General features: G+C 36.9%; 3 protein-coding genes and 3 pseudogenes across 6 annotated transcripts; all 6 read left to right on the top strand.

The window, feature by feature from the left end:
• Positions 1-957: 957 nt before the first annotated feature.
• On the top strand, positions 958-4,429 carry LOC147290752 (cytochrome P450 704C1-like). Of its 4 annotated transcripts, none has more exons than XR_015121037.1 (7): positions 958-1,263; positions 1,959-2,174; positions 2,257-2,550; positions 2,636-2,956; positions 3,523-3,726; positions 3,843-4,093; positions 4,185-4,425. XR_015121037.1 is itself a non-coding variant. In XM_086235066.1 (7 exons), exons 1-6 carry the CDS (start codon positions 961-963, stop codon positions 4,023-4,025), a joined length of 1,521 nt encoding a protein of 506 aa, XP_086091192.1. In that variant the 5' UTR covers positions 958-960; the 3' UTR covers positions 4,026-4,035; positions 4,185-4,425. The 4 variants fall into 4 exon arrangements, 3 of the variants coding, with proteins under 3 accessions (XP_086091192.1, XP_086091194.1, XP_086091191.1); XM_086235066.1 differs by having other exon boundaries at positions 3,843-4,035; XM_086235068.1 differs by having other exon boundaries at positions 2,636-2,824; positions 3,843-4,429.
• Positions 4,430-5,209: 780 nt separating this feature from the next.
• On the top strand, positions 5,210-7,561 carry LOC147290751 (cytochrome P450 704C1-like). Its single transcript, XM_086235072.1, has 6 exons — positions 5,210-5,515; positions 5,669-5,884; positions 5,965-6,258; positions 6,339-6,659; positions 7,070-7,273; positions 7,382-7,561. Exons 1-6 carry the CDS (start codon positions 5,213-5,215, stop codon positions 7,559-7,561), a joined length of 1,518 nt encoding a protein of 505 aa, XP_086091198.1. The 5' UTR covers positions 5,210-5,212.
• A 1,022-nt stretch (positions 7,562-8,583) lies between these two features.
• LOC147290750 (cytochrome P450 704C1-like) lies at positions 8,584-10,951 on the top strand (annotated as a pseudogene).
• An 837-nt stretch (positions 10,952-11,788) lies between these two features.
• On the top strand, positions 11,789-14,313 carry LOC147290749 (cytochrome P450 704C1-like; annotated as a pseudogene).
• Positions 14,314-16,940: 2,627 nt separating this feature from the next.
• LOC147290748 (cytochrome P450 704C1-like) lies at positions 16,941-19,800 on the top strand (annotated as a pseudogene).
• Positions 19,801-21,877: 2,077 nt separating this feature from the next.
• On the top strand, positions 21,878-22,411 carry LOC147290747 (uncharacterized). Its single transcript, XM_086235831.1, has one exon. The coding sequence runs from the start codon at positions 21,878-21,880 to the stop codon at positions 22,409-22,411; it is 534 nt and encodes a 177-aa protein (XP_086091957.1).
• The last annotated feature ends 913 nt before the right edge of the window (positions 22,412-23,324 follow it).

Below are 23,324 nucleotides of genomic sequence, written 5' to 3'. Positions count from 1 at the left end.
TTTGCACGTGTGTACAGCTCCAAGTACGATAAATGTACTTAGCTCTAAAGTGTACTTTAATATATCTACTCTAATATACCTGCCATACAGGTATTGTAAGCAAACACACTTATGTTTGATAAGTACATTATGTCATATATATCAACCAATGAGCGATAGATTTTGGTCCATGCATGCGGCAAAATGTGCTTGTTACTGAAAGACAGTAACAATAGGTCTCAAAATTCAGCTGCTGATCTAAATAATGACATACTGCACAATATACTTGCAGTAAGAGAAACCAAATGTGATTTAAATCAGGCTTCACACCACATACTACACCTAAATTTACACCAACAAAATAATCTTTCATTTTTCTTTTTCTTTAAACCAAATGGGATGATACCAAGGGCATGTCAGACCTGTTAACTGGATTTTATGGGACCAAGTCACGATTCATTTAAAATTTACATAATATAAGACCAAGATGGAAGACTGGAAGCTCACCTGCATGTCAAGATCTGAAAACCTAGCTGTCATATTAAATCAAGCACCATCCATAGTCAATATTTTATTGTATATTATTTGGAAGTACATGAGAAATAAAAATGTTTCTCCAATTTGTTCTTCCAAACTTAAATTATATGCTCACATTGACTTTTACAAATTGCTTCTTTTTTGTGCTTTAAGTAATAACATGATGTGCTTTATCACGTGTCATGTAATTAAGGTTGAAAAGAAATAAACCATTGGAATAAACAGTGTTTTTCAAAAAGTTTTATTACCTAAGTAATAACAGTTCATAAATATTGACCATTATCTCGAACAGGTCACATCAGTTGTTTGGTGAAGACATACTTCACAAAATCAAAATGTGTAACGCCAATCACAAGCCATTAACTATATACTCTCTAATATAAACAACCAAATATATATATACACGCCAAACCACACCGCACCGTCACTGTGTCTGTGGCAGCCATGGATTTTCTTTCAAACCCCATTTTCTTCACAGCTCTGGCTCTGATCCTATCCATTTTCTCTGCCCAAATCCTAGCGAGGAAGTTGAACAAGGAAAAGAAGAAGAAGGAGAAGTACCCACCTGTTGCTGGGACAGTACTTCATCAGCTGCTCAACTTCAATAGACTGCACGATTACATGACTGAGCTTGCTGGGAAGTACAAGACTTACAGACTGCTCGGACCCTTTAGGAATGAGATTTACACCTCTGACCCAGCAAATGTTGAGTACATACTCAAAACAAACTTTGATAACTATGGCAAGGTATGCTCGCATCTCTGCTTAATTAACAAGAAAATAATCAATAGGAAGATGTGTTTGAGTGCTTTTGTCAGAAGATGTTTATAGATACATGCATATAAGTCTGTATGACAACTGTTTGTTTAGGAAGAGCATTTTTGAAAGAAATTAAGGTTAATGGAATAATGGGTTGCAATTAAGGCACACCAAAATCTAGTTTAGCAAAAAGAATTCTGACAATTCTGCCATTCTTGTGCTATATTGGACCAGCGGAGCCCGCTAACACGATATGGTCCTCAACTTAACCACCACCTCGTAGATCATCTAGTTGAGATCATACCCAATGACATATCTAGGTGTGGAGTTTTATCTTAAAAGACCTTTAAAGACTTTACTACTATTAATAGTGGACCACCCACTAATATAATACAGATTGTTGTGTCACTTTTCTGACGAGGAATTCATTTCAATTTCATGACTTGTATTGAGGCATGCAACTCCAACAGATTCAAGGTTTACTTATAGCATAATTAATGATTTAGCTGCCTTTCAATATCTTAATGATTAAACTTGATAATTAGAAATTGATATGATAAGACCACAATGTTGCTAGGAATAGTAATCTTGAATGCAATCAACATGAAACTTAAATTTTTCAATGTCTGGTGAATTGTTGGTATTAAGGAAGGCTCTAACTTGTTCCTAGGAACTTTGTGAAGGGATGGTATAATTACAATATTCTGAAGGATCTTCTAGGTGATGGAATTTTTGCGGTTGATGGTGATAAGTGGCGGCAACAGAGAAAGATATCCAGCCATGAGTTTTCAACAAAGGTGTTGAGGGACTTCAGCAGTGTAATCTTCCAAAAAAATGCAGCAAAACTTGCTGAAAAAATGTCTGAAATTGCAACTTCCAACCAGACAATTGATATTCAGGTGAGTGTGCAAACCTCAATGTTCAAAAAGAAATGTACCAATCCAATTTGATGATGCTAATCAACTAGCTATTGGTATGTAGGATCTATTTATGAAATCAAGCTTGGATTCGATATTCCAAGTAGCATTTGGTGCTGAATTTGACAACATGTGTGAATCAAGTGAAGAAGGCAATAAATTTGGTGATGCTTTTGATAATTCAAGTGCATTGACCCTCTGGCGTTACGTTGATGTCTTCTGGAGGATCAAGAAGTTTCTGAATGTGGGATCCGAAGCCGTCTTAAAGAAAAACACCAAAATTGTTAATGATTTCGCATTTAAGCTAATCCACAGAAAAATTGAGCAAATGCAGAAAACTAATAAATGTTCTGTGACTGTGAGTAACACCAGTTAAAGTTTCTGTTTCTGTTTGTGTTTCAGTGTAGAACCATCATACAAACTTGTTTCATGCTCAAATGCAGATGAACAGAGATGACATTTTATCGAGGTTTTTGCAAGTGGCTGGGAATGATCCTGTATACTTACGAGATATAATTCTCAATTTTGTTATTGCTGGTAAAGACACAACCGCAACCACACTAGCTTGGTTCATTTACGTGCTCTGCAAGCATCCTTCTGTACAAGACAAAATTGCACAAGAAGTGCGGCAGGTGACCGGCTTGACAAAGATCACAAACTTCTCTGAGTTTGCATATAGTATGAGTGAACCTGTTCTTGAAAAGATGCAGTATCTCCATGCTGCAATCACTGAAACTCTCAGAATCTATCCTGCAGTTCCAGTGGTAAAAAAATAATATGTCAATCATCACTAGCACATGCTAGCAGATACTTTTAATAGAAAAATTACATACTTTCATTTAAGTGACAACTTCTTTCAGACCAATATGTGCGTGTAACATAGGAAGGGTTCTCCATTTTCCTAATATAAATTCATGTTTAACTGTTCACTGCTGTTAAGAGTGTCTTGAACTCAATGAAAAGTGTCAATTGGCACCTCAGGAGAATGATAGGGTTTTGAATGTTAGAAACCTTCTGTGAATTATCTCATCATCTCCACCCATAGACATAGAGCACATTGTCCACAGGCCTAACTACGTAAGCCCATTTGATTTGTTTTTATTGCTTTGTTTTCTATCTTGTATGCATCTTTCATAACATTTGGCATAAAAACACCTAAAATTTATAACTTCATGGAATTTCTACTTTAGTGTGATAGTCTGCAAAAATTCTTTTTATCGATTCTTATTACTTCATGCTTCCCAACATTTCAACAGTTGCTTTCAAGTTGATTTGACAGGTTTTATATATTTCCTGCTTATAATTACAATTTGAAAAATCAATTTTGCAGGATGCAAAGATATGCTTTTCTGATGATACTCTGCCAGATGGATTCAGAGTGAGGAAAGGAGATATGGTAGCATACCAACCTTATGCAATGGGCAGGATGAAATTCATTTGGGGAGATGATGCAGAAAAGTTCAGACCAGAGAGATGGCTCAACGAGAATGGAGTCTTCCAACCAGAGAGCCCCTTTAAGTTTACAGCCTTTCAGGTTTAACAAATCACATTATATCTAATTCTTCTCGTTAACACTCATCTCTGAAGTAACCTAAATATGTCACTGAAACAAAGTACATTAACGTCTCTGCATAATCTGATGGTTGACAGGCTGGACCGCGGATATGTCTTGGAAAGGAGTTTGCTTATAGACAAATGAAGATCTTCTCAGCTGTTTTGCTAAGCTGTTTTGAGTTCAAAATGAGGGACGTGAACAAAGTTGTCACTTACAGGACGATGATTAATCTTCATATTGATGGGGGTCTAGAAGTTCGAGTCTTCCATAGATATTGAATTTAGCTTGGTATTCAATGTCTTCCCCAATAGTATTCGTGCCTGATTTCAAATCCGTCGCATTTCATGTTTGTATCATAGTTTCCTTTTTTTTTCGTCACATATATTGATCATACGAAAGTTTGGACACTAATAGTGTCACACTTGTTCTATATGCAGGCAGGTCCTCGGATCTGTCTAGGGAAGGACTTTGCTTACCTGCAGATGAAGATAGTTTCAATAGCTCTTCTTTGCTTCTTCTGCTTCAAATTGGCTTATGACAAACAAAGAATGTAACCCATAGGACCATGTTCACCCTTCACATGGTTGGCAGTCTCCTTAATTGTAAAATCATCTTTCATTATTTGCATGTTAAGGTTTCGACACTTTCTAATATGACGTGTTACAACTTCTGGTATAAATCGGAGTTTCAACTTTCAACAGTTGTGTATGGTGTTAGACTTATAAGTCACCTCACCCAATATTCCAATCTCAGCATTCAAGAGTGCCTCTTGGGCCAACCTCCTCATAAAGACATCCTGCTTCTTCCACATCTTCACCTACCAAGTAACATAAAAGAAACAAATGCTAGTAAGCTATTTAGATAATTTTAAATGAATATTTTTTTTTTATAAAAATAAGCATTAATGACTTACATGTTTCTCTGCTCATATTCTTTTTTTGTAACATTCGTTTATAAAAAAAAAAATGAAATAAATAATAATATTCAAAGTAATTATTCAACTTAAATTTAGTTTAATAATCAGATTAATTTACTTTAGTTGCACTCTGTCAAAAAACCTTTTTCTTAGTTGTTTAATTCTTATCCATTTTGGAGAAATTTAAAGCAGTAGAACAATACCAAACTAGGAAAAGTAAATCTAATTCCTTTTTTTTTTTTTGGCCAAAACAAATCTAATTCCTTAATTAACTAGAAAACACAAAATCAAAAGTTAATTCACTCAAAAAGTACATAATCAAATCATATCCCATAAAATCATAGATCACTCTATAATTGGATATAGGGTTCTGCAATCTAGACATTCTAGATTTGCTGATAAAAATGATTTTGCACTCTGACTGCATTCTGGATACGCTGGTAAATGATTGTGCACTCTGTGCATTCTTTCAAATGGCTGTGCCCCTACACTCTCTATATAAACAAGGAACTCTACACACAACACCACAGGTCACTGTCAGTGGCAGCCATGGATTTTCTCTCAAACCCCATTTTCTTCAAAGTTTTGGCTCTGCTTCTACTCATTTTCTCTGCGCAAATCCTAGCAAGGAAACGGAACAAGGGAAAGAAGAAGAAGAAGAAGTACCCACCTGTTGCTGGCACAGTAATTCATCAGGTACTCAACTTCAAGAGGCTGCACGATTACATGACTGATCTTGCTGGGAAATACAAGACTTACAGGATGCTCGCCCCCTTTAGGAATGACATTTACACCTGCGACCCTGAAAATGTTGAGTACATTCTCAAAACAAACTTTGATAATTATGGCAAGGTATGTTCCCATTTGCTGCTTAATTAACAAGAAAATCATCAGTAGGAAGATGTACTTTTGTTAGAAGATGTTTACACATACATGCATATATGTCTGTATGAATATGACAACTGTCTGGTGAAGTTCTAACTTGTTCTTTGGAGCTTTGGGCAGGGATGGAACAATTACATTATTCTGAAGGATCTTATTGGTGATGGAATTTTTACGCTCGATGGTGATAAGTGGCGCCAACACAGAAAGATATCAGGCCATGAGTTTTCGACAAGGATGTTGAGGGACATCAGCAGTGTAATCTTCCAAAAAAATGCAGCAAAAATTGCTAACAAAATATCTGAAATTGTAACTTCCAACCAGACAATTGATATTCAGGTGAGTGTGCAGACCTCAATGTTCACAAAAAACCAATCCAATTTGATGGTGTTAATCAACAAGCTATGTTATGAATGCAGGATCAATTTATGAAAGCAAGCTTGGATTCATTGTTCCAAGTAGCATTTGGTGCTGAATTCAACAACATGTATGTATCAAGTGAAGAATGCAAGAATTTTAGTGATGCGTTTGAAAATGCAACTGAATTGACCATCTTGCGTTTCGTTGATGTCTTCTGGAGGGTCAAGAAGTTTCTGAATGTGGGATCAGAAGCTGTCTTACAAAAACAGACCAAAATCGTTCATGATTTTGTGTTTAAGCTAATCCACAGAAAGTTTGAGAAAATGCTGAAAAATGATAACCATTCTGTTACTGTGAGTGACCCTAGCTATATAAGTTTTTGTTCCTGATTTAGTGTAGAACATGATACAAACTTGTTTCGTGCTTGATGTAGATAAACATAGAAGATGTTTTATCAAGGTATATGCAAGGGACTGAGAATGATCCTGTATACTTACGAGATTTAATTCTCAATTTCATTTTGCCTGGTAAAGACACAACAACAACCACACTTGCATGGTTCTTTTACTTGCTCTGCAAGCATCCTTCTGTGCAAGAAAAAATTGCTCAAGAAGTGAAGCAAGTAACCGGAATGAAAAAGATCACAAACTATTCTGACTTTGCATCCATTGTGAGCGAAGATGTCCTGGAAAAGATGCAGTATCTCCATGCTGCAATCACTGAAACTATCAGACTCTATCCTGCAGCACCAATGGTAAGGAAAATTGATACTTGAATAAAGGTACATATGATAAATTCTTTCAGACCCACGTGTGCTTCTAACAAAGAAAAGGTTCTCCATTTTCCTGATATAAATTAATCATTAACTGTTCACTGCTGTTAAGAAATTTTTTTTTTTTCTTTTTTGGTTTCATTTGGGATTTTTTTTTTTTTTTTTTTGCTGTGCTATCTAGCTTGTGTGCATCTTTGGTAACAAATTGGTATCAAAATGATTAAAATTCACTACTGCATCGACTAGCAATCTTATTGTGATATTCTTGAAAATAATTTTTGCGGCGATATTTTATTTACTTCAGACTTCCCAACATTTTAACAGTTTCTTTTCAGTTGATTTGACAGGTTTTAGAAATTTTAATTCAAACATATATTTTGCTTTGATTGCAGGATGCAAAGGTATGCTTTTCTGATGATACTCTGCCAGATGGATACAATGTGAGGAAAGGAGATGTGGTAACATACCAACCTTATGCAATGGGCAGGATGAAATTCCTCTGGGGAGATGATGCAGAGAAGTTTAGACCTGAGAGATGGCTCAACAAGAATGGAGTCTTCCTGCCAGAGAGCCCCTTTAAGTTTTCAGCCTTTCAGGTTTTAAAATTGCTTATTAAGTCATTTCTGTCTCCATGTTTTTGTGCTCACAAAACTCATCTTCATCCCAGACATTAATTCTTTTGGTTGATTTTTATTGGTTAATAGGCCGGACCACGGATATGTCCTGGAAAGGAGTATGCTTATAGACAAATGAAGATTTTCTCAGCAGTTTTGTTTAGCTGTTTTGAGTTCAAAATGAGTGATGAGAACAAAGTTGTCACCTACAAGACGATTTCTCTTCATATTGATGGGGGTCTGGAAGTTCGTGCCTTCCATAGATATTGAACTTAGCTTGGTATTCAATTTAGAGTTGTGATCATAGATAGAAACAAAATTATGTGCAATGGGGCTGAGAAATCAGAAATAAGTCTAATAAGACAAAGAATAAACATAACCAAGACAGAAATGGAGAATGTGAAATCAATTGCAAACATTTCAGAAACATATTTTTAATTTGGGACTCAGAAAGAAATTGGAAGTTATTAGTGTTTGCTGATCTAAACACTAACTTTTCTAAGTTGCAAACAAGAGGAACAGAGATAGAGTATAATGCATACTTGATAAATAGCCAATTAGCAATTGGCTCATCATTAGAGAATGGTTTCGTCTTTAACCACAAGCAATCAAAGTTTTTCGTCTGGGATTTAGAAGAGAGGGAGAGAGCAGACAAACAATTTAGCGGCTGTTTGTTCAGCATGCACAGATGGCCATGCACCCCCTGTGTAATCACAAACCAGCAACAACTGAATGCACCCTTCTCTGTGCATACGTCAATAATCACGTGGAGTACCCTCGAGTGCCTCTTGAGCCAACCTATTCAAAAGATCAGCTCGCTTCTTCATCATCCACTCTTCCAAAATAACAAACACATAAAAAAAAAAAACAAAAACAAATGTTATCAATTCATTTACTTAAATGTTAATATTAAGAATAATAATTTCAATAAAATAGGTCTTAGTTACTTAAATGTCACTCCTGAATGACATTGCTGATCCATTGCCCATGCTCATTGTCCAAATGCATCGGCTTTATTTTGTCTATGAAACACAATGCAACAAATAAAGGTAATGATGATATTTCAAGTAACTATTTAACTTTAAATTAGTTTAAAAATCACATTAATTTATCATAACTGCAGTTTGAATATAATAGGTTCATAACTGCAGTTTGAATATCATAACTGAAGTTTGGACATGTTTAGGCATGCTGTACAAATGGCAGTCAATCACAAGCAAGTTATAACTGGTTCACTCTATATAGACGAGGAAATATACATGCAAAACCACACTTCATTGTCAGTGGCAGCCATGGACTTCCTCTCAAACCCCATTTTCTACACAGCTTTGGCTCTGGTCGTACTCATTTTCTCTGCTCAAATCCTAGCAAGGACTATGAACAAGGGAAAGAAGAAGTACCCACCTGTTGCTGGCACAGTACTTCATCAGCTACTCAACTACAATAGGCTGTTTGATTACATGACTGATCTTTCTGGGAAATACAAGACTTACAGGATGCTCGGCCCCTCCTTTAAGAATGAGATTTACACCGCCGACCCAGAAAATGTTGAGTACATTCTCAAAACGAACTTTGATAACTATGGCAAGGTATGTTCCCATCTCTGCTGAAAAAAATCGTCGATGGAAAGAGATACTTTTGTTAGAAGATGCATACAGATATAAATGCATATACATATATACACACACACACACGTATATATATATATATATATATATATGTGTCTGAATGAAACCTGTTTGTTTAGAAAAAGCATTCCTTAAAAGAAATTAATTAAGTTGAATGGGTTGAAAATAAGGCACACCAAAATGACATTGCAGAAAGAATTGTGATAATTCTGCTAATTCTTGGTCAACTTACTGTTGCATTTAATTACCTTTTAATATTAGTGATTAAAGTTGATATTTAATTATATGATAAGACCACAATGTTGCTAGGGAAAGTAATCTTAAATTAGAACTGAACTTAATTTTTCAATGTCTGGTGAATTGTTGTATTAAGCAGGCTCTAACTTCTTCCTTGGGACTTTGTGCAGGGATGTCATAATTACAACATTATGAAGGAACTTCTAGGTGATGGAATTTTTAATCATGATGGTGATAAGTGGCGCCAACAGAGAAATATAGCAAGCCATGAATTTTCGACAAAGGTGTTGAGGGATATCAGCAGTGTAATCTTACAAAAAAAATGCAGCTAAACTAGCTACCAAAATGTCTGAAATTGCAACTTCCAACCAGACAATTGATATTCAGGTGAGTGTGCAAACCGCTATGTTCAAAAGAAACCAATCCAATTTGACGATGTTAATCAACTAGCTATGGTATTAATGCAGGATCTATTTATAGAATCAATCTTGGATTCATTGTTCCAAATATCATTTGGTGCTGAATTCGACAACATGTGTGGATCAACTGAAGAAGGCAAGAATTTTACTGATGCTTTTGATAATTCAAGTGCATCGAGCACCTGGCGTTTCGTTGATGCCTTCTGGAGGACCAAGAAGTTTCTGAATGTGGGATCAGAAGCTGTCTTACAGAAAAATGTCAAAATCCTTAATGATTTTGTGTTTAAGCTAATCTACAGCCGAATGGAGAAAATGCAGAAAAATGATAATTATTCTGTTACTGTGAGTGACACTAGTTGTAAGTTTCTGTTCCTGATTTAGTGTACAATATGATAAAAACTTATTTCATGTTGGATGCAGATGAACAGAGAAGACCTTTTATCGAGGTTTTTGCGAGTGAATGGGAAAGATCCAGTATACTTACGCGATGTAATTATCAATTTCATTACGGCTAGTAAAGACACAACAGGAACCACACTTGCATGGTTCATTTGCATGCTCTGCAAGCACTTCTGTACAAGAAAAAATTGTGCAAGAATTGACGCAAGTGACCGACATGAAAGAGATCACAAACTATTTTGAGTATGCATACAGTTTGAGCGAAGATGTTCTTGAAAAGATGCATTATCTCCATGCTGCAATCACTGAAACTATCAGACTCTATCCTGCAGCACCAATTGTAAGGAAAATTATATTGTTTGCTTTCTATCTTGTGTTCATCTTTCATAACAATTGGTAAAAAGTTAAAACTGATTAAAATTCATAACTGTTGACTTGCTACTTTAGTGTGATATTCTGGAAAATCATTTTTACGGTGATACTTTACTTTGGTTGCAGAATGCAAAGATATGCTTCTCTGATGATACTCTACCAGATGGATTCAGTGTGAGGAAAGGAGATATGGTAGCATACCTACCTTATGCAATGGGCAGGATGAAATTCATATGGGGAGAAGATGCAGAAAAGTTTAGGCCGGAGAGATGGCTCAATGATAATGGAGTCTTCCAACCAGAAAGCCCCTTTAAGTTCACAGCCTTTCAGGTTTAACAGATTAAGGCATTTCTGTTTCCAAATATTTTTTGCTCAAATCTCATCTTCATCCCAGACATTGGTTGACTTTTATTGGTTAACAGGCTGGACCGCGAAGATGTCTTGGAAGGGAGTTTGCTTATAGACAAATGAAGACCTACTCAGCTGTTTTGTTAAGTTTTTTTGAGTTTAAAATGAGTGATGAGAACAAAGTTGTCACTTACAAGCCGATGATAAATGTTCACCTTGATGCGGGTCTGGAAGTTCGTCCCTTCTATAGAAACTGAATTTAGCTTGATGTTCAAAGTCTTGAAAAGCGTGGAAGTAGAAAGTAATCTCCCAGAATATGTAACATCTTTTATAATTCAGAAAGTATCTTGTTCTTAAAGGCTTATCCAAAGATCTTCTTAACAATGTTCTATCTAAAAAATGAAACTTCTTCGATATTTTTAACTTTATGTTTTGTCAAGATGAAATCACTTGATCTGCATAATTACAGCAAAGCTCCCTTGTCATCTACATATATATCTTCTGCCAATCTGATATTGTAGTCATCACCAAATTCCAAGGTACCAAATTTTCTAAGTTGTAAAACAAGAGGAACATAGATAGAGGTAGAATACATACTTGATGAATAGCACTGGGAATACGTCCCTAAGATCAGCTTGTTTCTTCAACTTCTATAACAAAATAACACACCCGAAAAAGAAAAAACCAATGTTAATAATTCATTTACTTAAATATTAACGTTAAGTAATTCTAATAAAAATAGACATTCTTGACTCAAATTTCCCTCCCGAGCGATGTCCCTGATCCACTGCCCATGCTCGTCCACGAAAATCAGCTTCCAATTGTCTACGAAATATAATGAAACAAATAAAGGTAATGATGATATTTAAAGTAATTATTTAACTTAAATTAGTTTAAAAATAATATATCATAAGGTCATAATTGCAGTTTGAATATCACAAAGGTCAAAACTGCAGTTTGAATATCATAAGTCCATAACTGCAGTTTGAATATCATAAGGACATAACTGCAGTTTGAATATCATAAGGACATAACTGCAGTTTGGACCTTATGAGGTATAACTGGTTCACTCACCGTCTGGGTCAGTGGCAGCCATGGACTTCCTTTCAAACCCCATTTTCTTCACAGCTTTGGCTCTGCTTCTACTCATTTTCTCTGTCCAAATCCTAGCAAGGAAATTGAACAAGGGAAAGAAGAAGAAGAAGTACTCACCTGTTGCTGGCACAGTAATTCATCAGGCACTCAACTTCAAAAGGCTGCACGATTACATGAATGATCTTGCTGGGAAATACAAGACTTACAGGATGCTCGCCCTCTTTAGGAATGACATTTACACCTGAAAATGTTGAATACATTCTCAAAACAAACTTTGATAATTATGGCAAGGTATGCATTCATCTTTGCTTAATTAACAATAAAACCAGAAATAGGAAGATGTGCTATGGTTAAAGATGTTTACAGATACATGCATATATGTCTGAATGACAACACAAAAAGCATTGCTCAAAGAAAATAAGGTTAACGGGGTTTTTTTTTTTTTTTTTTCCTACTGTTGCATTTAACTACTTTCAATGGTAATGACTGAATGCAGTCAGAATGGAACTGGATTTTCAATGTTTGCTGAATAGTTGGTATTAAGGAAGGGAAGCCCTAACTTGTTCCTTGGAGCTCTGTGCAGGGATGGAATAATTACATTATTCTGAATGATCTTATAGGTGATGGAATTTTTACGCTAGATGGCGATAAGTGGCGCCAACACTGAAAGATATCAAGCCATGAGTTTTCGACAAGGATGTTGAGGGACTTCAGCAGTGCAATCTTCCGAAAAAATGCAGCAAAACTTGCTAACAAAATGTCTGAAATTGCAACTTAAAACCAGACAATTGATATTCAGGTGAGTGTGCAGACCTCAATGTTCACAAGAAACCAATCCAATTTGATGATGTTAATCAAATAGCTATGTTATTAATGTAGGATCAGTTTATGAATTCAAGCTTGGATTCATTGTTCCAAGTAGCATTTGGTGCTGAATTCAATAACAAGTATGTATCAAGTGAAGAATGCAAGAATTTTAGTGATGCGTTTGAAAAGGCAACTGAACTGACCATCTTGCATTTCGTTGATGTCTTCTGGAGGATCAAAAAGTTTCTGAATGTGGGATCAGAACCTGTTTTACAGAAAAAGACCAAAATCGTTCATGATTTTGTGTTTAAGCTAATCCACAGAAAAATTGAGAAAATGCAGAAAATGATAAACGTCCTGTTACTGTGAGTGACACTAGCTATATATGTTTTTATTCCTGATTCAGTGTTGAACATGATACAAATTTGTTTCATGCTCAATGCTGATGAACAGAGAAGACGTTTTATCAAGGTATATGCAAGGGACTGAGAATGATCCCGTATACTTACGAGATTTAATTCTCAATTTCATTTTGCCTGGTAAAGACACAACAACAACCACACTTGCATGGTTCTTTTACTTGCTCTGCAAGAATCCTTCTGTACAAGATAAAATTGCACAAGCAGTGAAACAAGTAACCGGCATGAAAAAGATCACAAACTATTCTTACTTTGCATCCTCTGGAAAAGATGCAGTATCTCCATGCTGCAATCACTGAAACTATCAGACTTTATCCTGCAGCCCCAATGGTAAGGAAAATTGACATTACTTCAATATAGGTACATACTTATTTATTTCAGTGATAACTTCTTTCAGACCAATGTGTGCTTGTAGGGATTAAACCTACATTTTCTTATTATAAATTCATTCTTAATTGTTCGCTGCTGTTGAATTTCTTTTTCCTATTTGGTTACATTTGAAGGGATTAAACCCTTTACATATATCTGCCTGTAGACTTACAGTGCATTGACAAAAGGCCTAACAACAAAATCTTGTTTACTGTGCTTTCTATCTTGTGTGCATCTTTGATAAAAAATTGGTATCAAAACGATTAAAATTCACAACTGCATCAAATTGCAAACTTCTTGTGATATTCTGGAAAATAATTTTTACGGCGATATCTTATATACTTCAGACTTTCCAACCTTTCAATAGTTTCTTTCTAGTTGATTTGACAGGTTTTAGATATTTCCTGCTTAGAAATTCAATTCAAACATGAATTTTGCTTTGATTTGCAGGATGCAAAGGTATGCTTTTCTGATGATACTCTGCCAGATGGATTTAGTGTGAGGAAAGGAGATGTGGTAACATACCAACCTTATGCAATGGGCAGGATGAAATTCATCTGGGGAGATGATGCAGAGAGTTTAGACCTGAGATATGGCTCAACAAGAATGGAGTCTTCCTGCCAGAGAGCCCTTTTAAGTTTTCAGCCTTCCAGGTTTTAAAGTTGCTTTTTAAGTCATTCTGTCTCCATGTTTTTGTGCTCACAAAACTCATCTTCATCCCAGACATATCTAATTCTTTTGGTTGACAGGCCGAACCATGAATATGTCCTGGAAAGGAGTATGCTTATAGACAAATGATGATCTTCTCAGCAGTTTTGTTAAGCTGTTTTGAGTTCAAAATGAGTGATGAGAACAAAGTTGTCACTTACAAGACGATTTCTCTTCATATTGATGGGGGTCTGGAAGTTCATGCCTTCCAGAGATATTGAACTTAGTTTGGTATTCAATGTTTATCAAAGCATGAATTGAGCTTGGTATTCAATATAGAGTTGTGATCATAGATAGGAACAAAATTATGTCCAATGAGACTGAGAAATCAGAAATAAGACAAACAATAAACATAAACCAAGAGAGAAACTGAGACTGAGAAATCAAATGCAGAAATTTCAGAAACTTGTTTAAGTTTTCAGCCTCTCAGGTTTAGAATTTTCTTTTTAAGGCATTCTGTTTCCATGTTTTTGTGCTCAAGGCTCTCATCTTCATCCCAGACATATCTAATTCTTCTGGTTAACTTTTATTGGTTGACAGGCTGGACCAAGAATATGTCTTGGAAGGTAGTTTATAAACAAATGAAGACCTACTCAGCTGTTTTAATTTATTAAGTGATTTTGAGTTCAAAATGAGTGACAAGAACAAAGTTGTCACTTACAGGATGATGATGAATCTTAACCTTGCTTGGGGTCTAGAAGTTTGTGCCTTCCATAGATACTGAATTTAGTTTTGATGTTCAAAGTTCAATTATCAATGCATGGAAGTAGAAACTAATCACACCCCACAGAATATGTAACAACTTTTATACTTCAGAAAGTATTTCATGCTGGAAGGCTTATCCGAAGATCTTATGCTGTAGACTTTACAGGTCTGCTCACCTGAGCACCCATTTCTAAGGGCCTCTAACCACTGAAACCATTTGAACCGTTTGATTGAATCAACGGCTGGTAATCTAAATGACTTGAAAAAGAAAAACCCATTTGAACCCTTTCTTACTCTCGACACGTTTTTGTGATGCTCATTCTTTTCAAGGCTTCTCTCTTGATCCCTCATCCTTGTGTCTCTCTCTAACCCTCTCGACAGTGAACACCTTTGAAGCATTACCAGCATCAATTTCCCTTCTTTTTTTTTTTTTGAAAATGAAAAGGGGTAGTTCAACTTCAAGATGGTACATGGAACCTGACTTTATTCAAGAACACTATAAGCATCATCTTCTCTTGACTGCTTCAAGACCAACACCATTCTTTCTCTCCCTCCCTCTTCTTTACAATGTTTTATCTAAAAATTGAAATTTCTTCCATGATTTTAACAACGATATATATATGCAAAACCACACCTCACCATCAGTGGCAGCCATGGACTTCCTCTCGAACCCCATTTTCTTTGGTGCTTTGGCTCTAGTCCATTTTTGGCCTTTCAGTTTTAAAATTTGCTTTTTAAGGCATTTCTGTTTCCATGTTTTTGTGCTCAAAGCTCATCTTCATCCCAGACATATCTCATTCGTCTGGTTAACTTTTATTGGTTGACAGGCCAGACCTCGAGTAAAGTTGCTTATAGACAAATGAAGATTTACTCAGATGTTTTGTTGAGCTGTTTTGAATTCAAAGTGAGTGATGAGAGCAAAGTTGTCACTTACAAGTTACAACACCATGATGAATTTTCACCTTGATGGGGGTTTAGAAGTTCGTGCCTTCCATAGATATTGAACTTAGCTTTGATGTTCAAAGTTTATCTTATCATGGAAGTAGAAAGTAATCCCCTAGAATAGGTCACTTAGTTGCTGCCAAAAGGATTCTCAGGTATCTTAAGGGGACAATTAACACTGGTTTAAGGTTTACAAAAGGTTCCTTGGCCCTCAGCTGTTACACTGATATTGATTGGGCAGGTTGCCCTTTTGACAGAAGGTCTAATAGTGGTTTTTGTGTGTTCTTTGGCTCTAATTTGGTTTCTTGGACTGCAAGAAAACAACCAACTATTGCTACATCCAGCACTAAATCAGAGTACAGAGCATTAGCTACTGCTTCTGCAGAGTTGATTTGAATCTGTCACTTACTCAAAGACCTTCACTTTTTCTTGTCTGCCTCCCCAGTTATATACTGTGATAGTAGTTCTATGCCTCCTGCTGCAAATCCAGTTTTTCATGTCAGAACCAACCATATCGAAGTGGATTATCACTTTATTAGGGAATTGGTCACTGCCAAAATACTTCAACTCCAGCACATTGGCACTATCTATCAACTTGCAGATGTGTTTACTAAGCCTTTGTCTGTTCAACGCTTTCATTTTCTATGTTCCAAACTGCAGGTTGTTGCCACTCCCTTCAGTTTGAGGAGTGCGGCAGCAGGTAAGTAACTGTTACATGATGCATGCTGTTACTAGATATGCTTGTTAACTCATTTAAATATTATTAATTCAACAAATTCATGCCCAAGGCTCTCTGCAAGACTTGATTAATCTTATAAGTGGGTTCATTCTCAGTTGATCGACTTGCAAATCAAAATTATAATATGGTAGTTTTTTTTAATGTTTATGGTGGTTGTTGTTGTTCTGGCAATGGCCATGATGCCATCGCATGTATCATAATGTATGTATGTATGTATGCTGTTTAAAGTAACTATTTAACTTAAAAATAAGCCCAAAATTCAGTGTTACAATCTGAGCAAAATTAAGAACAAAAAATAAAATAAAGGTAATGACCAAAATAAAGCAACTGTTTAACTTAAAAATTAGTTTAAAAAGCACGTGAAGTCAACTGACACTCCAAATCGCATCTGGGGACGTGCGTCTTCTCCATGTAAACAACCAAATATACAAGCAAAACCACACCTTACCGTCAGTGGCAGCCATGGACTTCCTCTCAAATCCCATTTTCTTCACAGCTTTGGCTCTGGTCCTATCCATTTTGTTTGCCCAAATCCTTGCAAGGAAATTGAACAAGGAAAAGAAGAAGTACCCACCTGTTGCTGGCACAGTACTTCATCAGCTACTTAACGTCAATAGGTTGCACGATTACATGACTGTTCTTGCTGGGAAATACAAGACTTACAGGCTGCTTGGCCCTTCCTTTAGGAATGATATTTACACCTCCGACCCAGAAAATGTTGAGTACATTCTCAAAACAAACTTTGATAACTATGGCAAGGTATGTTCCCATAATCCCATCTCTGCTTAGAAAATCATCAATGGGAATTTGTGTGCTTTTGTATACATGTCCCTTTCATTGAAGATCCCTCATTTAAGGTAAATAAGGAATCTTTTGTGGGGTTCACTCCACATTATATTTTGATGATTGGAACTATCTACATTTTAGGTTTCCGTTGAAAGCAATGGAGGTTAATGGGATGTATTTATGGCACACTAAAATCTAGTTTTAGAAAGTTACCTTTCAATATTAGTGATTAAAGTTGATATTTAATTATATTGTACAAACACAATGTTGCTAGGAAAAGTAATCTTGAATGCAATAAGAATTGAACTTAAATTTTTCAAAGTCTGGTGAATTGCTGGTATTAGGGCAGGCAGGCTCTAACTTGTTTCTTGGTGACTTGTGCAGGGATGGTATATTTACAATATTATGAAGGATCTTCTAGGTGATGGAATTTTTACGGCTGATGGTGATAAGTGGCGCCAACAGAGAAAGTTTTCAAGCCATGAGTTTTCGACAAGGAAGTTGAGGGACTTTAGCAGTGTAATCTTCCAAGAAAATGCAGCAAAACTTGCAAACAAAATGTCTGAAATTGCAACTTCCAACCAGACAATTGATATTCAGGTGAGTGTGCAAACCACAATGTTCAAAGAAACCAATCCAATTTAATGATTTTAATCAACTAGCTGTGGTATTAATGTAGGATCTACTTATGAAATCAAGCTTGGATTCATTGTTCAAAGTAGCATTTGGTGCTGAATTTGACAACATGTGTGGATCAACTGAAGAAGTCAAGAATTTTAGTGATGCTTTTGATAATTCAAGTGCATTGAGCATCTGGCGTGTGGTTGATGTCTTCTGGAGGATCAAGAAGTTTCTGAATGTGGGATCAGAAGCTGTCTTACAGAAAAATATCAAAATCGTTAATGATTTTGTGTTTAAGCAAATCCACAGTAGAATGGAGAAAATGCAGAAAAATGATAACCATTCTGTTACTGTGAGTGACACTAGTTATAAGTTTCTGCCCCTGATTCTGTTACTGTGAGTGACATTAGTTATAAGTTTCTGCTCCTGATTCTGTTACTGTGAGTCACACTAGCTAATACAAACTTATTTCATGCTAGATGCAGATGAATAGAGAAGACATTTTCGAGGTTTTTGCGAGTGACTGGGAAATATCCTGAATACTTACGAGATCTAATTATCAGTTTCATTTCGGCTGGTAAAGACTCAACAGCATCCACACTTGCATGGTTCATTTACATGCTCTGCAAGCATTCTTCTGTACAAGAAAAAATTGCACAAGAATTGAAGCAAGTGACCGGCATGAAAAAGATCACAAACTATTCTGAGTATGCATCCAGTTTGAGCGAAGATGTTCTGGAAAAGATGCAGTATCTCCACGCTGCAATCACTGAAACTATCACTCTATCCTGCAGCACCAATGGTAAGAAAAATTATCTTATACTTGAATTTAGGTACATACGAATATGTGCATGTAACATAGAAAAGGTTGCATTTTCTTAATATAAGTTCATTCTTAACTGTTTGCTGCTGTTAATAGTGTATTGAACTCAATCAAAACTGTCAATTGACACCTAGGGAGAATGACAGGGTTTCGAGTGTGAGAAACCTATTATACTCTTCCCTCTTAATTGTATTGAATTTTCTTGCCATCTCCACCGGTAGACATAGAGTACATAGACTATGATAGAATTAGAGCATCCAACCCAAAACCTACTAAACTCTAGTTTTCCGATGTGGGACATTGCTCCACATTACTCTCAACACGCCCCCGCACGTGTGGCCGTTGGGCCTTACACGCGGATAACCAAGCTCTGATACAATGATAGAATTAGAGCATCCAACCCAAAACCAATTGGCAATGGGTGGAGAGGCTCATGACTTATAAGCACATATACTAAACTCTAGTTTTCCGATGTGGGACATTGCTCCACATTACTCTCAACAGACTAAAGGCCTAACCACGAAATCTTTTTCTTTCCATCTTGTGTGCATCTTTCATAACAATTGGTAAAAACCAATTAATATATGCTTTGATCTCAGAATGCAAAGATATGCTTTTCTGATGACACTCTGCCAGATGGATTCAGTGTGAAGAAAGGAGATATGGTAGGATTCCAACCTTATGCAATGGGCAGAATGAAATTCATATGGGGAGATGATGCAGAAAAATTTAGGCCAGAGAGATGGCTCAATGAGAATGGAGTCTTCCAGCCAGAAAGCCCCTTTAAGTTTACAGCCTTTCAGGTTTAAACATTTCTTTTTAAGGCATTGCTGTTTCCATGATTTTGTGTTCAAAGCTCATCTTCATCCCAGACGTATCTAACTCTTCTGGTTAACTTTTATTGGTTGACAGGCCGGACCGCGAATATGTCTTGGAAAGGAGTTTGCTTATAGACTAATGAAGATCTACTCAGCTGTTTTGTTAAGCTGTTTTGAGTTCAAAATGAGTGATGAAAACAAAGTTGTCACTTACAAGACCATGATGAATCTTCATCTTGATGGGGGTTTAGAAGTTCGTGCCTTCCATAGATAATGAATTTAGCTTTGATGTTCAAAGTTTATCGTAGCATGGAAGTAGAACGTAATCTCCTAGAATGTGTAACATCTTTTATAGTTCAGAAAGCATCTCTTGCTTGAAGGCTTATCCAAAGATCTTGTGTTGTAGATATGATCCTCTCTCTAGTTACAATTAAAACGAAATTATTCATCTTTTAAAAATTGAAACTTCCTCCATGTTTTTAACTTTATGTTTTTGTCAAGATGAAATCACTTTATCTACATAATTACAACAAAGCTTCCATGTAAATATATTCTGCCAATTGATATCGTAGCAGCTGCAAATAGAAAATGTTTTTGTTTTTATTCCATAATGCACTCACAACCTACGCAGAATTAGACAACTTAGTATAACCTTTTGTTTAAAAACGATATCCTATAAACACCTAGATCACATTTCCTTGAGACGTTGAGCTTATAATGAATCACATTGTCCAGAAAAGGGTTTCAACACTCCTTAATCAGAAATCTCAAAATCTTCAACACTTGAAATCATTAAGTCAAATAGATATTGATGTACTTTTATCTACTCAGATACTGTCATTGTTTATGTGCCGAAACATATGAGAAAGCAAATGGGTGCAAAAGTTCCTCTATAAATGGGCACATGCACATAATACACACATTATAATTAGAGTGTTGTTGTAAATATATTGTTATATGTGGCTATTCCTGTAATTAGTTGTAGGGGCATACTAGTAAATATTCTAAACCTAGTAAACCCTACCTCTATATAAGGATATTTATAAGATGAATAAGATGACGACTGATATATTCTCTCTGCCTCCTCTTTTCCACAAACCCTAATTTATACATACTTTTACAACACGTTATCAGCACGAGAAGCTCTTTGGATTGTGGATCGCTAAACGAAAGAGGATCATCATTCAATTTGTTCTTCAACCAAGTAGGTTTTATAAAATAATTTTATATTCATGATTATTTAACCTTTGATTGAAAAATTCCCATGAAGCATGAACTCTAAATTTATGTGATTGATTTATTTAGAATTATATATTTTATACATGCTTCCTTGAATTGAATGATTAAAATAAAAAGAGGAAAAATTTTTGGGTGATCGGAAAACCACCCAGCGCTGCTGCCAGCAGCAGCAGCCCTCGCGCGCGCAGCAGTGCCTCGCTGCCCTCGCTGCCAGCACCCCTCGCGCACGCAGCAACCTTGCTGCCTTGCACACAGCCTCGCAGCCTTGTGCCTCACAGCAGGCCTTGCTGCCAGCAGCAGCCCACCAGCTCAGCAGGCCTTGCACACAGCCTCGCAGCCTTGTGCCTCACAGCAGGCCTTGCTGCCAGCAGCAGCCCACCAGCCCAGCAGGCCTTGCTGCCAGCAGCCAGCCAACAGGCCTTGCTGCCAGCAGCCCAGCAGGCCCAAGGCCCACCTCGCAGCCGCTGCCACGTGGACGCCACGCTAGCTGCCACGCAGGCAGCCCAGGCCCGCCACGTCAGCTGCCACGTGTCTGCCACGCAGGCAGCCAAGACGCTGCCACGTCAGCGCCATGCAGGCGCCACGTCAATGCCACGTCGCTGCCACTCCCACGCTGACACATGGCGAGCCTCTTGAAACTTTGTAAAAAAAAGATGTTAATTCTTGTCATGCCTGGGTTTGAACCCAGGACCTCTTGGGTACCAAGAGTGCACCTTAACCACTGTGCTGCTGATAGTTTATTGTTAGTATGCAAACCGTTTAATATATATACCTTAAATGCTAGAAACTTTTATTCAAACAATTTTGTGATATTTTTCTGTTCTACTTGGGTATATGAATATTTTACTTGTTTAAATTTTTGCACTAGAATATATGTGTAGAAATTGCAGGTAATTAATGAACCAGTAGTTCATACATAAATATTGAACCTGTAGCTTCAATAATGCCATATAAGGAACCTGAAGTTTCCTTTATAATTTCACCATACATGATAAAACCAGTAGATTTTACATGTCTATACCATGTTATAGAACTTGAAGTTCTTATTTATTGTTTATGGATATTATTGCCCGAAGCACTAATTATGATTATTTGTTCCTTTCAACCAAAGAATGTCAAATCTCAACAAGCTTGATTTCGTCGCTTTGGAAGTTTCCGGAAGAAACTATCTAAAGTGGACTCAAGATGTTAAGTTTCATTTGACTGCCAAGAAGATGAGGTCGACAATCAATGCTGACAATGTTGTCGCAGAGTCCCTTAAGGCAAGTGCCATGATCTTCATTAGGAAGCATATGGAGGAAGCACTTCAAGTTGAGTACCTCGCTGAAGAGGATCCACGAGCTCTTTGGGTTGCTCTGGAAGAGCGGTTTGACCATCAAAAGACCATTTTCTTGCCTGAAGCAAGACATGATTGGCAGAACATTCGTTTCCAGGATTTCAAATCCGTGAATGAGTATAATTCAGAGATCTGCCGAATCCGGTCGCTCCTCAAATTTTGTGGGGAGGAGCTCACCGAAGCTGACCTATTGGAGAAGACTTTCTCCACCTTCCCTGCCTCCTGTTTGGTCCTGCAGCAACAATACAGGGAGAAGAATTTTACCAAGTTCTCGGCATTGAAAGAACAACAACTTATTAATGAGAAATGATCAAGCCCGACCTGTCGGTACTAAAGCAGCACCATTGCCTGAAGCAAATGCTGTTGCCTATCGCGATTCAAATTGCGAAAGAGGATACCGAGGTCATGGAAAGGGCACAAAGTCTGACCGCCCAAGATATGGAAAGAAAGGTTCTCAGAGGAATGACCTGTATGACCGAGGCCAACGTGGCCATGGTCCACGTGGTAGGAACCACGGTCCCTCGGCCCCAAGAACTCGAAATGAGAGGAACACTGGTCCGGCCCGTCGCCACCAGAATCAGAATCAGAATGATCTCTGTTACCGATGTGGAGGAACTGATCACTGGTCTCGCACCTGCCGTGCATCAGCGCAAGCTGTAAATGAGTATCACGCCAGTCGCGGAACTCGAGAGACCAATCTCGTTAATGGATCATTTCCTATGGATACCACCTTAGAGGTCACTGATTTCCAAGCTGCTACTGGACACTTCGAGAACTAAAAACTCGATGACATGGATATGATCAGCACTTGTGCCGTATTTATTTTCTGAATAATGTTTTTCTTATTCGGATTATTTTGGTGATTTATGATTTGGATTATTTGTTTTGGAAATTTGGTTATGCTCGAATATTATTTAATTCAATCAAGTTATTTTTATACATGTGATCTATTGAATTAAATTTAATAAGCATGTTTAGTGGGGAAGTTTGTTGTCTGGCAGACAGTGCTACTACGCACACCATACTTCAAGATCGGAAGTATTTTTCAAACTTATTGCTTACTCATACCTCTGTGACAACCATATCAGGCCAATCCAACCTGATAGAGGGCCATGGTAAAGCCCATTTTTATGTTGTCCAATGGTACTGAATTACCATTAATGAGGCCTTATATTCTCCAAGTTCCAGAAGAACGTTGTTGAGTTATAAGGATATTCGAGCCA

The sequence above is a fragment of the Dryas octopetala genome, chromosome 3, assembly GCF_963921425.1.
Source record: "Dryas octopetala chromosome 3, drDryOcto1.1, whole genome shotgun sequence".
Classification (NCBI taxonomy): domain Eukaryota; kingdom Viridiplantae; phylum Streptophyta; class Magnoliopsida; order Rosales; family Rosaceae; genus Dryas; species Dryas octopetala.
The sequence above is the reverse complement of the archived record's forward strand: the minus strand, read 5'-3'. Positions and strand labels throughout refer to the sequence as shown.

Excerpts from the sequence above, each read along its gene's own strand:
- LOC147290752 (XM_086235065.1), top strand. The coding sequence starts at position 961 with ATGGATTTTCTTTCAAACCCCATTTTCTTCACAGCTCTGGCTCTGATC. Across the intron at positions 2,175-2,256 it reads ACCAGACAATTGATATTCAG|GATCTATTTATGAAATCAAG; the intron begins GTGAGTGTGCAA and ends ATTGGTATGTAG. Across the intron at positions 2,551-2,635 it reads CTAATAAATGTTCTGTGACT|ATGAACAGAGATGACATTTT; the intron begins GTGAGTAACACC and ends GCTCAAATGCAG.
- LOC147290751 (XM_086235072.1), top strand. The coding sequence starts at position 5,213 with ATGGATTTTCTCTCAAACCCCATTTTCTTCAAAGTTTTGGCTCTGCTT. Across the intron at positions 5,885-5,964 it reads ACCAGACAATTGATATTCAG|GATCAATTTATGAAAGCAAG; the intron begins GTGAGTGTGCAG and ends TTATGAATGCAG. Across the intron at positions 6,660-7,069 it reads TCTATCCTGCAGCACCAATG|GATGCAAAGGTATGCTTTTC; the intron begins GTAAGGAAAATT and ends CTTTGATTGCAG.
- LOC147290747 (XM_086235831.1), top strand. The coding sequence starts at position 21,878 with ATGTCAAATCTCAACAAGCTTGATTTCGTCGCTTTGGAAGTTTCCGGA.